General features: G+C 39.2%; 1 protein-coding gene across 1 annotated transcript in view; it reads left to right on the top strand.

Moving 5' to 3' along the window:
* Positions 1–10670, top strand: part of CRPPA (CDP-L-ribitol pyrophosphorylase A) — a 106623-nt gene extending 95953 nt beyond the window's left edge. The window contains exon 10 of the mRNA XM_058040479.1: positions 8220–10670. Coding sequence (XP_057896462.1) covers positions 8220–8324 — 105 coding nt within the window. The 3' untranslated portion in view covers positions 8325–10670. The remainder of the gene's footprint in view (positions 1–8219) is intronic.
* The last annotated feature ends 5831 nt before the right edge of the window (positions 10671–16501 follow it).

Below are 16501 nucleotides of genomic sequence, written 5' to 3'. Positions count from 1 at the left end.
GAGGAGTGACTTGCTACAGCTTCAGCTGACTTCAGACAAGTCTTAGCTTTTCAGCAAGTCACAGTGAGCAAGTTTTTCAGAGCAGAAAGCAAGGTTCCTGTGCCTCTGGAACATTTCAGCTTTCCTGTACTGATGACAAGAATAATTTTTTCCTTCCCCTTAAAAACCCTGATGGTGTTGTTTTTTGCAAGGTTACCAGAGAGACACCTCATAGACCCTGTGGGTAGCACAGTAACATATATTAACATGAATACATATTATGTTAATATTAATATTTCATATTTGGTAACATACTGTATTAAGAGACCACCTTTAAGAAACCTCAAACACATAATATAGTTTTGCAGACAGCCACATCTGTTAAATGGCCTATTTCTGCCAGTACTTTTGTACCAGTCCCATACAGGTGGCAGACCTGCTGCTAGCTCAAGGATTAGGTAGCTTTTGGAGCAACTTAGAGGGCAAGATGATTCACAGGCATTGTGCCGTCACTGCTGGCACACTCACTCTTGTAAAGAGCTTCCATCAGATAGTGGCTAAGTGCTGAATGAAAACTCTTGCCTAAGATGCAGTGATTGAATGTACTGAAAGTGTTCTTCATAACAAGCTCTTCACAGAATTTTTTTGGTCCAGGAATTTTTATTGATCATTCGGCATGATCACGCAAGCAGTGCTTTTTACAGGGGGAAAAAAAGATTGGAGAACTGAAGGAAGGAACTGAATCCTGGCCACTTACATGCTGTAGAATATGCAGATAATGGAGCTGTTCTAAACCTGCTGGTCTAGGGTGAATCTGTCTATTCTTGTCATACTAAAGAAAGGAATCCTATTTGAGTTTTTGTTAGTTTGTTTATTTGCTTGTGCTGTTTTGTTGGACTTTTTTTATTTTTAACAAATGAGTAATGTTTATCTTCAGGTTTAAATCTGTGAATCTTACATGAAAAGATAAAAGCAAAAGCACCAGAGACTTAATCCTCACAGACTCCAGAAGATTTAAAATATTTGTTTGTTCTCAGTAGATTCACACATTTTAAATTTTGATGGCTCTCCAATTTCTTTGTATAAGCTATAAGACACATGGCTGATCAAAAGTGTGAGAGAGAGTTACAGTACAGTATTTATGCACAATTTATCCAGATTTGGCTTGATTATCGTGAATGTATGCCCATTTAACTACAGGGAATTAACTCAGATCTATCAGAGTTCACCAATTAAGTGGTTTGCTAAACTTCATAAGCACAGTGACAGCTTGGTTCTTCCTGTGCCACTCACTTTTTTCCAATCCTCATTGCATCCTCAGTATCTAGGTTTCAAAATTATTTCTATTTTGAGGAGTATCCACTAATGAAAAATTGATTGCATTTTCTTAGTTCAGAAAGGAAGGCTATGTGTACAGACGTTCAATTATGAACCTGCTCTAGTAATTTTGATCCCAGCTACCTACCTGAACTCAAGTGCTACCTTAATTACTTATGTATTACTTGAAAGAAAACCTAAAAATATCCACAGAAATACTTTCCTTATCTTTTAGAATGATCTGCATAGCTATCTCCTTATTGAGATAAATTGTTGCATTGATATCATGTATGAGATGACACTTATCAATAGATCCTTTGGCAAATGGATTAAAAATGTGATGTGGAAGCATTTTAAGAAGAAAGGAGACCTCAGATAATTTGTACTATTACAGAAATGGAGGTTTCTTTAATGTGTAGATGCATGCCAGTACATATCTTGAGGGGGAAAAATGCTTCTTTGTGAATCTACAGATGAATTCCTCCTGGTATGATTAAACAACAAACCATGTTAGGTCATTGATTTCTGGTAGTGGAAGAACCTCAGTCCCTCTTCAGAACAACTGCTTCAATTGAAAGTATTAATTGAGGAAGAACATTTCAAGTGTTGAGGTTTTAGAGGCTAGATTCTCCACTCAGTTTCTCTTGGAGCAGATGAAACACTCAGTATGTGATGTCAGGTGAGTTTTGGAGGGATCTGGTATAGCCTTAGTATAAATTGCAGCATTCTGTGGAGTTTTAGATTAGCAGCAGCTCCTCTTGTACAGCCGTCATATTCCTTAGCAAGATGCTTCCCAGAACAGAGGCTGTTTCAGCACTTTTCTGCCCATTTCTCCTGGGGGCATGAGTTCCTTCTGTTGGCTCCAGCCTTTTCCCTAAGGTAGCAAGAATGTGCAGTACAGCACAATTACTGTCTTGTAGTGTGGTTCATCCCTCTCTCCTTCTCTGTTTTAGTGGGAAAGGTGTCTACAGAGTTACTTTTTGTTTTTTTAATGACACTGCTTGGCTGTGGTAGCAACATGAAATTTATGCCTTAATCTGGGGGGCACTGTTTGATTGTGGCTCTGTGTATTCTTGATGCATCTGGTAAGGACAGAAAGGCTCAAGTGTCACTTCCCAGTGGTGTGTAGGCTGTATCCATACTGGTAAGAAAAACAGGCCAGGGATGGTTCTGTTGTCCTAGGGCTAAAAGGCACAGCATGCGTCATCTCCATATGGCTACATTCTCATTCCCAAAAGAGGGTGGCCTCATTCAGCCTGTCCCTTGGGAGCATTCCTTGGCCTGTGCTGTCCCCTGAACCGTGCCCAGCCATTGTCTGGAAACATGTTAGCTGTCAGGAGCCAAAACTGTGCCAGGGAGCAGGCTTACAATGGAACAGCAAGGGCAGGAGCATGCCTGCATGCCAGCACATGCTCTGACCCTCCTTGTGTTCCTGGTGCAAACATAACCGTGTTCATACTGATATTGCCTAAGTTTAGCAGTGTCTTTAAATCCTGTTCTCAGGCTTTCTGTCAGCCATATAATCAGGACTATACAATTCTATTAGTTTTAAAAAACTTTATTTAATGGAATGTCAAATAATATTAGAGCAAGACAGAGTGCAAATAATGGAACACAGCAGTTTTATTCTTTCAGCAGTACAAGACAGAGGTGATACCTGCAGAGGCTTTCTTTTTTTTGAGCTGAAAAGGATAGGTGTGTTTTTCAAACTATTCTTAAACAAAGCTAGTACATATGTACATTGAAATGCCTATATGTGAAGTTTCAGTTGGGGAAAAAACCGAAATCCTAAACAGATTGAAGCAAGGAAATTAATTGTAAGGGAAATGTCAGTAAGTATTCAGATATCCTCACAGTTTCTTAAATAAATGCACATTTGTAAAATATCAGATTACATATTCCAAACACAACTTTAACTCTGTCCCTGTAGCCATTCCCAGTCTTAATCTGCAGACCAGAGAACCCCTACAGTCAGAAATTATACATCAAATAAATTCTGAGTATGAGTTACAGCCATCACACAACATGGTCACATTGGAATATTTTCACTATTTAATAACAGACAAAGTAGATATTTTATTTTGGAATCAAAGTGCTGTTATGTGGATTTATGGTTTCTAACATTGGCAGTGTTTCTGAATACTTTTTTTTTCCAAAGTACATAAATATAAAGTGGTAAAAGTTTTGGTTTTAGCTTATAAATGTAGTTAATAATCCTTTCAAACAATAAAAATTTCTATTTAATAATGGCCAAGAAATGGTTGGGGGGTGGTTTTTCTTTTTACAGGAGAATCATTTCAGTCAACTGGATGAAATGAGTAGACAGTGAATATCACAATGGTTTGAGGGGAGTTCATGGCGCACCAGCTGATCATGTGGAACTTCAGTTATTAATCCATTAAAGTCATTACTGCCTCCAAGTCTTCAAAGGTCACAGTCTTTTTAAAGGATTTCTTTAATGAGGGCAAGTGCTATTCCTGTTTTCTCAGAGCAGTGTGTGCAGGGCCGTGCAGGCACTGCCTGGCGCGCTGCAGGGTGCTCTGTGCCTGGGACTGGCCGTGCTGAGCAGTGGGTGGGCAGGAACGTGTGAGAGCTCTCGGGGCTGCAGGAGAGGAGGATTTGTATTGATCCTCCTGCTCTGACATCCTGGCTTTTATCCTGGTTACAATATAGGCAAACATGTCAGGCAATTAAACATGTGAAGACGTGGTTCTGCTTGGTTATTTGACTTCCTGCAACTAATAAGGAGATTTTTGAAAGATTTAGTGCTATGCCATTGAATATAAAAGAAGTTTGGAGGCCTGTATGTGCAATGGAGTTAGGTGTGGTAGATTAAGTTTGTCCTGGCATCCTTATTGAAGCTTCCCTGTAGGCACTATCAGCTGTAATCAGCATTGTTGCCAGAAATAACATTGCAGTGTCAAAACCATGAGTGTTTCAAGGGTATAGTCAGAGGACTTGAAGTGTTCACTTGTTTGTTTAACTTTAAATTAATAAGGGCCCACAGGATTATTTTCCTTTCCCGGGTTGTTGTTAAGTCCTGTTATTTTATTTCTTTTTAATTTTCTTTAGAACAGCTTCTGGTGTTCAAATTATGTTGAAAATAACTGCTTACAGGCAGAGTGATGGCCTAAAATAAATAGAGTCCTAGCAGGATTTTGAAACAAAAAATACCTAAAATATAGTTTAGCTGTTTCATCAGTCATTGAACAATGTGTTACCTTTCAGTAGCTAAAATTTTTGCTAAGTTATTTTCTGGGTTTTTTGTTTGTTTTTGTTTGTTTGTTTGGGGTTTTTTGGTTTTTATTTTGTTGGGGGTGGGTGATTGTGATAATGACTAGAAATGATGAACAAAAGTTTTAAGTTATACCCAGGCAGTGACCATGAGATACTACGATAATGATTCTTATCATAAGAGTGAGTCTTGATTCTCAGAAAGATACAGGATAGAAAAATTGAAATTCCTGGAGGAGTCCAGTTCATGGTGTTATTCACTACCTCCTTCCAGTGAGACTGTGGCTGTGAGAGTAAAGCAAGTTGAAGTCAGCACGTACTTGATTTGATTTCTGTGGCACTGATTTCTCCTGCACTCAGAGGCTGGCTCCTGGGCCCAGGTCCTGGACACTCTTCAGTGAATGGGTGACCTTGAGATCAGAATGGGATAATGTTACTGGGAAGGACCCTTAGCACAAATCTAAAATTAATAACCCCTATGATAAATACTTTAGAGGATTGCCTAATTGAAATCCTCACTATGTAATTCATGAGGCAGTTAAACCATCAAATGGAACTGTATTTAAAATAAGAATATATTTTCTATTGCATTTTTACATAGTTTTCCTAAATGAGATGACATATATTCCTTTAAAGAAAAACACTTATGGTTATTTCCAAAAAACAGACATAGAGTGACCAATCCTACACAGGGGCCAGTAGGTTTCCTGAAGAGTTATAATGATGGTATTAATAATCAGATTATTAGAAGTGAAGTAACTGTAAAGCTTGCAGTTCTAATTTGTGCTGCTTACTTACTATGTTTCTGGTTTTGAACCAATTTCAATTCAGCAGTCAGTTTCAGTGGTTTTTAGACAACTTCTACATGCAGGTTTCTGTGCACATTATTCTGCCACATTGCCTGCCTTCCAAATATTGCTCATAATTCTTTGCATGTTTTTCCTTAAGAACATGGAAATTAGCACTAAAGCCTTAGATTTAGCTTTAGAAAAGGCTTTTTTCAGTCTAAAGGAATCTTAGGGTGTCACTTTCAATCTCTCCTGTGAAAGTTAAATTTCTTTCTCTTGCTTCCTTTTATGTTCAGAGACTTAAATAATTTATTACTGCAAAGGAATGTGCGGTGAATCCAGTAACCAACAGAGGATGTGGAAAGATTTATTGGGAGAAACATTAAGAGCATTCTGGGCCAGGTGTATTTTGTTTCTTTTTGTGAAATGGAAAAAAAATACTATACACCTCCAGCCAACTTCAGATATGGCTGGAAGCCCATTTGGAAGACAGTGTCTGTAATTGTGAAGTGCTTCTTGAGATAGACTGAACAAAAAGTGATGAAGGGCACAAGGAGCTTTGGCATTGCTGAATAGCAAGAGCTGCATTGCTGGATTCTGAAAGCAGCTGCAGCGTTTGCCATCTGAGTGGTTGTGCATGAGACTTCCGCTCTCCTTGTGCTTTATCCAGCACTCCATACCCATGGGAAAAGAGGGACTGAGTGCCCTGCTGAACCACAGCAGTGGAGTCTGAGTTTGCCTTTGCACCCTTGGCCCATGACAAAGGGTTCTGAAGGAGCAGGACCTCAGCAGCCTTCTGCACTCCTTGTTTAACTGAAAAGGCGTCACTCGAGCAAGGCACACGTCATCAACGTTTTTATTCTACCACAGTTTTGTAGAACTCTAATAAAAAAATTTTACTGCATATTGAAATATATAACATGAATTTGTGAGAAGTGTAATCTTTTGCGAGGTTACAAATTTAATTATTTGATGATATTTATGACAAAATGCTAGGCAAATACAAAAATAATTTTTTCCAGAATGATAAAAAAATCAGTTATAAACTAGCTATTTCTAATTCAATCCAGTTAGAATCTCTGGCATGTTTAATTTCATTTACATAAGTAAAAAAGTTAATAAGAGCATTATCGTAGAATCATAGAATAGTTTGGTTTGGAAGGTCCTTGGAAAGTTAGTTGCCTATTCAGACCCTGCTCCAGTAAGCAGGAACATCTTCAACTAGATCAGGTGGCTCAGAGCCCTGACCAACCTGACCTTGAATGTCTTGAGGGGTATCCACCACCTCCCTAAGAAAACTGTTACATTGTTTTACCTGCCCATCACAAAAACTTTCTTTGCTATATCTAGTCTGAATTGACTCTATTTTAGTTTAAACCATGCCCCTTGTCCTGTCACCACAGACCCTACTAAAAGATCTGGCCACATCTTTCTTGTAGGCCCTCTCGAAGTGCTGAAAGGCTGCACAAGGTCACCCCAGGGCCTTCCCTTCTCCAAGCAGAACAACCCCAACCCTTCTTCATAGGATGGGAGGTGCTCCAGCCCTCTCATCATTTTTTGTGACTCTCCACTGGACCTGTTTCCTTACTGAGAATGTTCCAGGGACACCTTTTCCCATTCAGTTTTTTCTTGTTCACCTGCAACTTCTTAGTCTCCAGTTCCCCTCTGTGCTAGCTGAATAGGCAGGTCCCTTCAGCAGTTGCCTTATTTATTAAAGAGCATGTTTTGATATTGTGTTTTTGTATAAGTTGTGGAAACAATTTCTTCTTTGTCCGCTAGTCCAAATTTCTTAAGTGTTCTCTACAAATTCTTCCTTTGTGCAGCATCTTAGAAAAAGAGGTGAAAAGATGTGGAATCAAACTGCTCCATCCTCCTACCCAAGGCAGGAAGATCTATCTGTGTCACATTTTACATGGATGTGAGTCTTATGTTATAGGACTCTCCTGATGAGTTTCCTTGATGTGTCCAATAATCTCTTCCACTGTATACTCGTCCTGATCTATTGCTTCCATCATGGAATAAATGGATGGATAAAACCTATTGTTTCATCCATCATGGCCATGGAGAACAGCTCTTGATTTCTCTTTGTAGATTCCCGCTACCTCTAGAGTTTTGTAGACCTTTCTTTTTCTCTGTTGCTTCACAGAAATTGTTCTCTCCTATTTCTCACTCCAGGGATGTGTCCATGCCTGACTATACCTGTTGCTATTTCCCCAGTGCACAAATGGAAATCTTACTGGTAGCAAGAGGCCAACTTTTTATAGGCCATACAATTAAGAAAACTTGGTAATTAGACACAGGAATCTTTCAAATATGAACTGGAGTGCTCAATTATAATCAGTGTTTCATTTTATTGCTGTTTCCTCTGTTGGTTTCTATACTTGCCTATCAAAACCAGACTACTTTTTGAAGTTATTTGATACAAAAATCAACCTAAACCATTGAAATCACAGTGCTTGAATGCCTTTGTGAATTCAAGTAGTTGGTAGACTGCAGATGGGACTCAGTAGGTGCCTAAAGTTGCAGGTCTTTAACTCTGCCAGTCAATTAAATCCTGTATTTTGTTCCATGTTTTCAACCCCAAAAATTTTAATGCCTTTTAGATTTTAAAATTCAGTTAGGAAGCCAGTGACAGAATCAAGTTTTTTGGTGGTCTCTGAATAGATGGAATTCTAGCAGTTTTGCAACAAGAAGATTGGAGAAAACAGTTATTACCATGAAATTGCACTTTCTTAAAATAAAAGTTTTAGAAGTTCTTCTTCTAATAAAGAGCTTTGTTCCTTCAGCAATAATATGGTAATTTGGCATAATTGAAAATGGATTTTAAATATTTACTTTTTCCACTTTTGTAAATACATTGTTTTCCCTACTCCCTCATTTTTCTTTTTCTCTTTGTTCCAGGACCCTTTGCTGCTTCAGGAGACAGTAAATTCTGCTGCTGCTCTTATCATGGCATTGATAAAGGACAGAAACCCAGAGCTTATTGGCCAGCTGCTGGTAGCATAAGACCATAAATCATGTGTAGGTTTTGGAAATGTTAGTTTTCATCATCTGTTCACCAAAGGTCTTAAGTAATTTTATTCTTTGTTGAAAACTCTGGATTTATGCCATTTATTATTAAGATCATTTAATAGCATATTTTTGATATTTAAAATACAGTCTAATATTATGCATAAAGTGTAAAAGGAAATACAAATAATTCTGAGATACACTGGGTATATACTGTGAGGAATGATACTGAAATGTTTTTCAAGGTACTGATCATTTTAAAGGTGCACAGAGGACACCAAAGCATTCATGCAAAATGGTCTTTAAGTATGTATGTGTGTCGTACTCTAGGACTGCATGAATTAAGTTTTATTTCAGATAAAGCACAGCTCAACTTTATGTGAAATTATTTTAAAATTGCTGCTGTAATACCTCTTAGTGAGTGTAGAGTTCCTTACAGAGTGTGGCTTTCTTGCCATAAAGAGAAATGCCAATTGCAGGAAGTATTGGAAAGGTCAGGTGCCCGTTCTCTGTGGAATGCAGGTAGCCTCAAATCAGAGAAAAGATACACATGGGTACAAGGAGGTGCCAAGCCCCAGTTTTCCAGACGCAGTGAGCTCTGGCTGTAGCCTCCGTGGTGCTGCACTTCTTCCAGTGCCCGTGTGCCATCATTCAGAGCTCCTGTAGCTCCACTGAAATAGGAAGAGTCTGTTAATTCATGCATAAGAATACAATTCGTATCTCTTGCTGGTTAGCAGAGGTCTGTAGTAAATAGCAGCAAGGAGAGCAAGCATTATGAACTCAAAGATACTCAGCACTGATAGTCAAGTGCAGACCATTGGGACAGGAAGATGAAATGGTGAATGGTTATTATGTGGAGTGTCTCCAGGTATCACAACCACTAAGAGCAATACAAGCAGCGTCCCTGAAAACGTGTCTTTCCCTATGCATCAGACCCAGGATTTTGTCTCTCCTGCAATTTATGAAGGGGCTAGGTTAGTGTCTTACATATTTGATATGAATAAAGTCTTGGAGAAGCATCCCCACTAGAATTGTCCAGTGAGTCCCTGATTCAGTCTATCACTGTCAGTTCAGCAAGTTTCCCTCTATAAACAGCATCCCTCCCCTTACTCCCACCATGTTCCACTCCCTCTGGTGCTCAGACAAAACTTAGGATAACAAGCTCCCTGCTTGGTCCCTTTCCCTTCACATGACTATTTATATCTCTGGTTTAAATCCATTTTAGAAGCCGATCTTGGTCCCAAACTTCCTTCATTCCAAAATAAAATAAAGAGTTGTCAGCTGATGGTTCTATACCCAAGGCATACATTTTATTCCACACACAAGTCATGCAAAGATAACTAACAAATTTCTTGTGCATCATCTGCTTTCTTCTTTGCTTCTTTCTTCTCTCTGCTTTGATTAATAATTTGTCCTTTTCTGACATTGTACAACATAAGCATTCATATTAGCTCTGTGTATGGCTATAGAATAGGCATATTTTATTCATACATATATTCATGTCTGTCCATATGCAGAGCACACAAATAAATGAAGAACTAAAGAATTTATTACTGGTATTCATAATTTAACAGGACAGCTCTCACAAATAAGTTTTCTGAATGTGCTTTTACATTAATAAATTTGATGAAGGAATTTGTCCCACAGGCTTTTAAAAGACATGATGAAAGATGTCTCTTTGACTGTATTTTGTTATTCTTGTTTGCTTGAAGACAAAAATGCAATCTGTGATGTGTTTTCCACAAATAATAAGAAGGTGAATTTATAAAACCCTTCATGTTTTCTATCCACTCTAATTTATACACCGTGATACTGCATTAACATTGGTTTGTGTGCAACATCATTTGCTTAAACAGAGCTTTTATTTTTTAGGATTGTTTTATTTACCTCATTCTCCTAAGAGGATTTCAATCCAATTAAAAATTATACCGCAGTGAAGTCCTGTAATAAAAAAAAAATATTATGGTTGTTTAGTTGTTTATGGATTTATTTTTGAAAAGAGAATGGACAATGCACAAGAAAAAGTAAGTTTTGGGTCATCCAATATACTTAGTACTAATCCTAAATGGAAGATAATAAGCTTTATTAATGTACTGTTAATCATTGCATTATGGCTTTTTAATCTTTAGCAATCTTTTAAAATAATCTACAAAGACTGAGAAGTCCAATTTGCTGGAAGCAAATACACCAACAACAGAACTACTAGAACAGATCACAAAATACTAAAACTGCAGTAAAAAAGAAAAGAAACTAGGCTATGATTAATGCTATTGTGTATCCAAACCAAATTTAAATGGTTTTTGGGTGATTGTTAGTACTTACAATGGGAATAAAGATATAAAATGAAATTAAGAAACTGGCTGATCGTTTTTTGTCTGTGCATAGCTTCTCACAAATAGCAGTATACATGAGAAACTTGGCAGCCTTTTGTACACACATGCTGTTTTGAATTTAACTAGTGAATCAGTCACCACCCATATTGCTTTGAACATTTGGACAGAGATAACAGAAAGTAAATAGAAGCTCAGACTCTGCCAGCCTTGCTTACCTTACTCCTTAAGCACTCTAATTAGTATTCCTTGGGTAGTGTTCTTTAGAAAAGAGAATGCAAAATGTGGCCCAAGAAATGCTTTTCACAAATGCAAAGTTGAGTGAATTAGATTTGTATACTGAAACTAACCCACTTCATGCAAAATCTGAAATCTGTATTACTTTGTCTTCAGTCAGTTAGGTAGAAGATTTTCTATTCAGTCTTTTTTTGTTTAGCTTTTCAGACAACCTAGCTTGAAAAAAAAAGGCTTGATGGTACTCTGAAGAAGAAATGAAAAGAATAGAAGATGGTGGCATTATTAACAAAAAAACCCCAACACCCCAAAACTATACCAAAAAGCAAAGAGAAAGAAAGTGAGATGTTACCTATTGTAATAAGTGGCATAATAGACCCAACTTTCATTAAGCTCATCTTAAAAATTAATGTAGGCTGCAGAACAAAAATCTTTTGGATCTCGTGGAGCCTTTGGTGTATTCAGATTTGTATTTCTATGTGACATCAAAATATCATCATCCCCACAGTGTTGTTCTATGTGCCATCCAAAGAGAAGCTTCCAAAGACATAAAGTTTCCAATCACTTGGCAATTTCTGAAGATACAGCAACTTCTCCTGTCTGTAGGTCATTCCACCAGAGAAGGGTCACACTTTGGTTGCTCTGTTCTCCCTGCCTCAGACACTTGCCACTCCTCACTGCTTTTTGTTTGGCTTTTGTTTCTGAAGACAAGCACATTCACTTTGAGACCTGAAAAAGTGTTTTTTTATTTTGTATCTCCTTCCTCTTTACCCATAACATTGATCTGAAAAATTGTAGTTCAGCTTATCAACCATCCACCAATGTGCAGACAATCCCTTCATTGCTGTCGAGGGAGGTTTGGGAGTTCAAGAATAAGCTGATGCTAACAGTGTTCCTGTAGGCCAGAGTTTGCAGCAAGATTATTCCTGCCCAACTCAATCCAATTTGCACCTGATTTTGAATAGTCTGTAAAGGCACACAGTTTGATGACTAATGCCCTGCTCTGGGTGCCTACAGTGAGATACCAAAGGCAGAGTGAAAATGGGTTCAAATCTTTGTGCCCCAGTGCCTGCACTTTCAGCTTCAGACTGGTAATTTTTTATGACATCTGTCTCCCTCAGCCCATTTCCCAGCCCAATTGTTTACCAGAATTCAGTTTTTATTGTGCTTCTGGCAAGCACCAAGGAAAAGAAGCAGTCACTGACACTGCATTTTTTCCCAGTGTAGCTTGATTTTGATTGACAGGGCTGTAAAGCACTTGTTAAATATTCATTTTCCTTCATTATTTCTTCCAGGAATACTCAATTAGCTTAGAGATCTAAAAAACACAATTTCAGCACCTGTGCTGAGGAAACAGTCCCAACTGTAAAGATACTTTTTGTGATAAAGTTACTTCTCTTGCAAACACAAACCTGGGGAGCAAAGTGGCATTTCTTAATACATTTATTCTAAGGTTAATTAAAGTATGCTTTCAATATTTAGATTGAAATGGATCTTGTCCTTCATCCTGCACCTATCCTGTCTCAGAAACTAAAATTATAATTCAGTTAAAATGCCACAACACCAAATTATATAATACAGTTACCAAGATAAATGAGAGAGCAAGAGACTTGGACAAGAAAAAAGTGACGTGAATTTAAATAGCATAGAGAAGAAGGAGGTAAGGGAGAATATACCAGAGCTCCACCAGATGGCAAAACCTGCAGGGGAGACCCCTTGAATGGCACAATGGGCTAAGGGCTGCAGGCAGGAATGCTCTCCAGGTTCAGTAGCACTTCAGATGGCAGCTCAACAAGGCATTTCTCTCTTCAGCAGCCATTTTAGATAACTCTCTCTCTTGAGTCTTTCTTTGTTGTTACTTCTGCATCTCTTTCATTACTCTGCCTCCTTTGTTTTTGTGCCTCACGCCAGTCACTTCAAATTTCAAATTTATTTTTCATTTCAGCCATTCCTGTTTTCTCCTGTGCTCTTTTCCCATCCTTTCCCCTACTTCTGTTGCTTATTCTTTCTCCCTGTATTTGTCACTCTTTTTCCATTCCTCCCGGCCCACCATGGTCGAAAGGGACGATCCCCCCTCCCTTCCCTTGCAAGACAGGCCGTGGTCTGGCATCAGAAACCCTTCCTCGCTCCTGGATCGAGAACTGAGGCGCTTGGGCTTTGGCACCTCCGCGCCGCTCACAGCTGGGACTGAAAACAGATGTCACTTCCGCTGCCAGCTGCGGGCAGATGAGCAGCAGCTGCCCCAGGGCCAGACCTCCTGCATGGCAGCTGCTGGGCTGACACTGAGAGCTGCCTGTCAGCCCGAGCCAGGCTGCAAGCAGAGCCATCCCACGGAGGGGGGACAATCCGCCCCAAGGCCAGACCCCCCTTCCCCTGCCTCGGTAGCCAAACCAGTGTTTGTAAAGTCAGCGCCTAGTCGAGGAGCCAGATTTGCAAATCTATCAGAATGGCAACAGCAACAAAAAGTGAAAGAAAAAAAAAGCCAAATCCAGGTATGGCTTACAGTCCTGGTGACTGGAAAAAGTGTGTTTTCACTTAGTAACCAGTGGTTTTGCCAGGAGTTGCTCAGAGACAGAAAGCAAGGAACCCCACGACGCTGTGTTCAGCAGCTCCTTTGCACAGCAGAGACGTGGCCTCACTGAAGCCCCACCGAAGTCAGTGGGACTGAAATTTCCTTGCAGTGCACTCAAGAATGCACGGCATCCCCTCCCTCCAGGCATCTTCAGCTAAGTCACACATAAACATGCTGGTTATGCTAGGGGCTTATTATTATCATCATCATCATTATTTTTATTGTGCTGCAGTTCTAAGTGTGTATTTATGCTGTGCTCGACTCCCTTTGCATTTTATGGGGAACATTATGGTCTTCATTATGCCCACTATGTTTTGGAATTTAGTTGTGACTCCAGCTTAAGTACCCACAGGCCTGTGGTACGTGGGGTTATAGGGACACTTCTGAAGTTCAGAATTTAAAGTCTGTCTTGAGCACTCACTCTGAATCCAATGACAGCACAATAAGCCTAAAACAATGATTTTGTGCAGGGCTAGAAAAAGACTTGGCCTCTTTTGGACACTGTATTTTGTCCCTCTCTCCTGTATTCTGGCATTTAGGGCTGTGCTGCTGTGTAGAAATTTAGACAAGGAAGCTGAAAAACTGTTACCTGTCTGCAAACTAACCCTGCAAAAAGTGGCTAGCTCTCAGCAGTCACCAGGTGAGATGCCTTTGTGGGAGAAGGTTCATTGTAATTCCTGCTGCTAAGGGATGTGCTGGAGGCTTGTAGGGCTGCAGCAGCAGAATCACAGATTTGCCTAAACGGTGACTCAACTTCAGGGCAAGATGAGAGTGTTACTCTGACAGTGTCGTGCCCCTTCGGCAGACAAGGACGTGTATCCATGGGTGAAGTGCAGGAGGGTCAGGCACTGCTGGGTGTGGCTCCTCTCCTTGGCTGTCAGTGCAGTCTTTGTGAGCAGCAAAGGAAGCCTGGCTGTGTGTTGTGACATGCAAACCTCTCTGAAAATGATAAATCTGAAAATGCTCAGAGGTGAACTGCATTCCAGACTGGTAGGTCAGGATAAGAAAAGGAAGGAAGGAAACGAGGTGTCTCTCACCCCTTCTGGGAGTGGCTGCTTACAGCAGATCAAAGAAGCACTTTTATGATGGATATTTCAAGAAAAGCTGCAAAATGCCTTGAGTGCAGAGCAGAAAATACTGATTACTTCTCCTTGGTTGTTTGGTTTTTACTTAATCTTTAAAGCAACTGGCTTCACTGACTTTGGTCTTTAATCCTGCTACCGATTGTGCAGCTTTATGTAGGCAGCTCCACAGCCTTGGAATGTGCAGAATTTGTCCAAAGCTTTGCAGCACCATGGTTACTTTTGGTTACTTACAGTATAAGAATGGTCATTACAGTGGCAGCAATGCACCCTCTGCTGGTGTTCATCCATATTTTATCCAAAATCCTCCCCAAGTTAACTACCAACAAATACTGCTGATGGCAGAGGAAGGGTCAATGTTTTTCTCTCCATCTTTTCAGATTCCCTCCCAGCAGTGATAAGCTAAGGTGTTGAGATAGGATGAAAAAACTCTGGGCATGGTGTCGGCTACAAAGTGAAAAACAAAGACGCAACTACCTTCAAGAGGAGGCTGGAAAACACCCTTGGCATGTGGGCTAATGGAAAAATGGGGATTTATGCTAATCAGGGTGTGTGGGTGGAGGATGGCAAGGCATTTGTTACTGTCTGGGACGGCTCCTGCCAACAGGTATCAGCCTCAGGCTGAATTTTTGGTACTGGTTTTTGCAGACCTTTTTCATTCCTCTCAAAACACACACTGAGTAAGATTCGTTTCAGCTTTCCGGAAAACCCTAAATTACAGATGAAATGGGCATTTGAACAATTCTGTGTTCAAATTATGAATATTCAAGTGGTTGATTTGAATTCTATTTTGTACTTTAGTGAAAACCTCAGGTCTTTTCCTTTTTTTAAAAAAATTTTTTATTTTTATAATTATTAAGCCAGATTTGATAAAAACCTTAGAAGCATCAGAAAAAACCTATAAAATATTATCTGTACTGCACTGTGATAGATGTGGTCCATGACTCAAATGAGCATTAATGAATGGCTGGGCATAATGGCAGTAAGTGGGAAACAGATGAATGTGAGCACAGCCTACACTAACAATCTTGTATGCAAATTAAAAAACTCCTGTTTTGAATGTGAAGTAAAATGGGAAAGAAATCTCAGTAAGAAAAGAGATCCACTAGATTCAGCGAGGATAACAGAATGATTATCATAAAGAAATATCCTTTAGAATGAGTCTAATAATTTATATTCTTTATTATGTTTGTATTTTTCTGCAAGAAAGGATTCAGATGGATCCTCAGAGGATCTTTAGAAACAAAAATGCCATATTGTAGATATTTAGTGTGGAAAAAAAATAAACTTGAATGAAATTTTGTTGCGGGTAATAATGCCTTGGAAGTAAAGAACTCTGCTCTTCAGTAGCTCTTTCATGCCCTCTGCAGTTAAAACTCTGTTTTGTATCTATGCAGTCAAAGTCTGTTTTTCCTGGTTGCAGAATTCAGTACCTAGGGTTAAGGAAAACTGTAAAACTGTTGCAAATTCTTTTGGATTGCCTGTAGGCTAGGTTGTGACTTTTATTATCCACTCATATTTTACAAGCATTGCAGAAATGCAGATGATCCTGTGCTTCCACAGAGGTGCCTCTTTCACAGCAAGAGCTGAGAGCACAGAAATAAACAGAGATGCCCTCCCATGTGAGATCCTTGCTCTACATGCAGGCCATCCATCTCAGATCTGGAATTTCATGCATATTTGCTGTCAGGTAGGAGTTATGTACAGATGACTGTATAAACTACTTAAAAGCTACTGTGAGTCTCATCATTACATGTGACTTTTTTTAGCATCGCTTTCAGAAAGTGTTGATCATATCTTTGCATAGAATTATCTGAAGTGATTCATCCTACCCAAAACAGTTATAAAAGCAGGTGAGAAAAAGTGTCTTATTTCAATTGATTGTACCTCCATTGCATTCAACTTATTTCAAAGACATGTCTGACTTTTGGGCATAAAAAATTGTGAAATAGTGCA

This window comes from Melospiza georgiana, chromosome 1 (assembly GCF_028018845.1).
Source record: "Melospiza georgiana isolate bMelGeo1 chromosome 1, bMelGeo1.pri, whole genome shotgun sequence".
In the NCBI taxonomy this organism is placed as follows: domain Eukaryota; kingdom Metazoa; phylum Chordata; class Aves; order Passeriformes; family Passerellidae; genus Melospiza; species Melospiza georgiana.
This window is presented reverse-complemented; position numbering and strand designations above follow the sequence as displayed.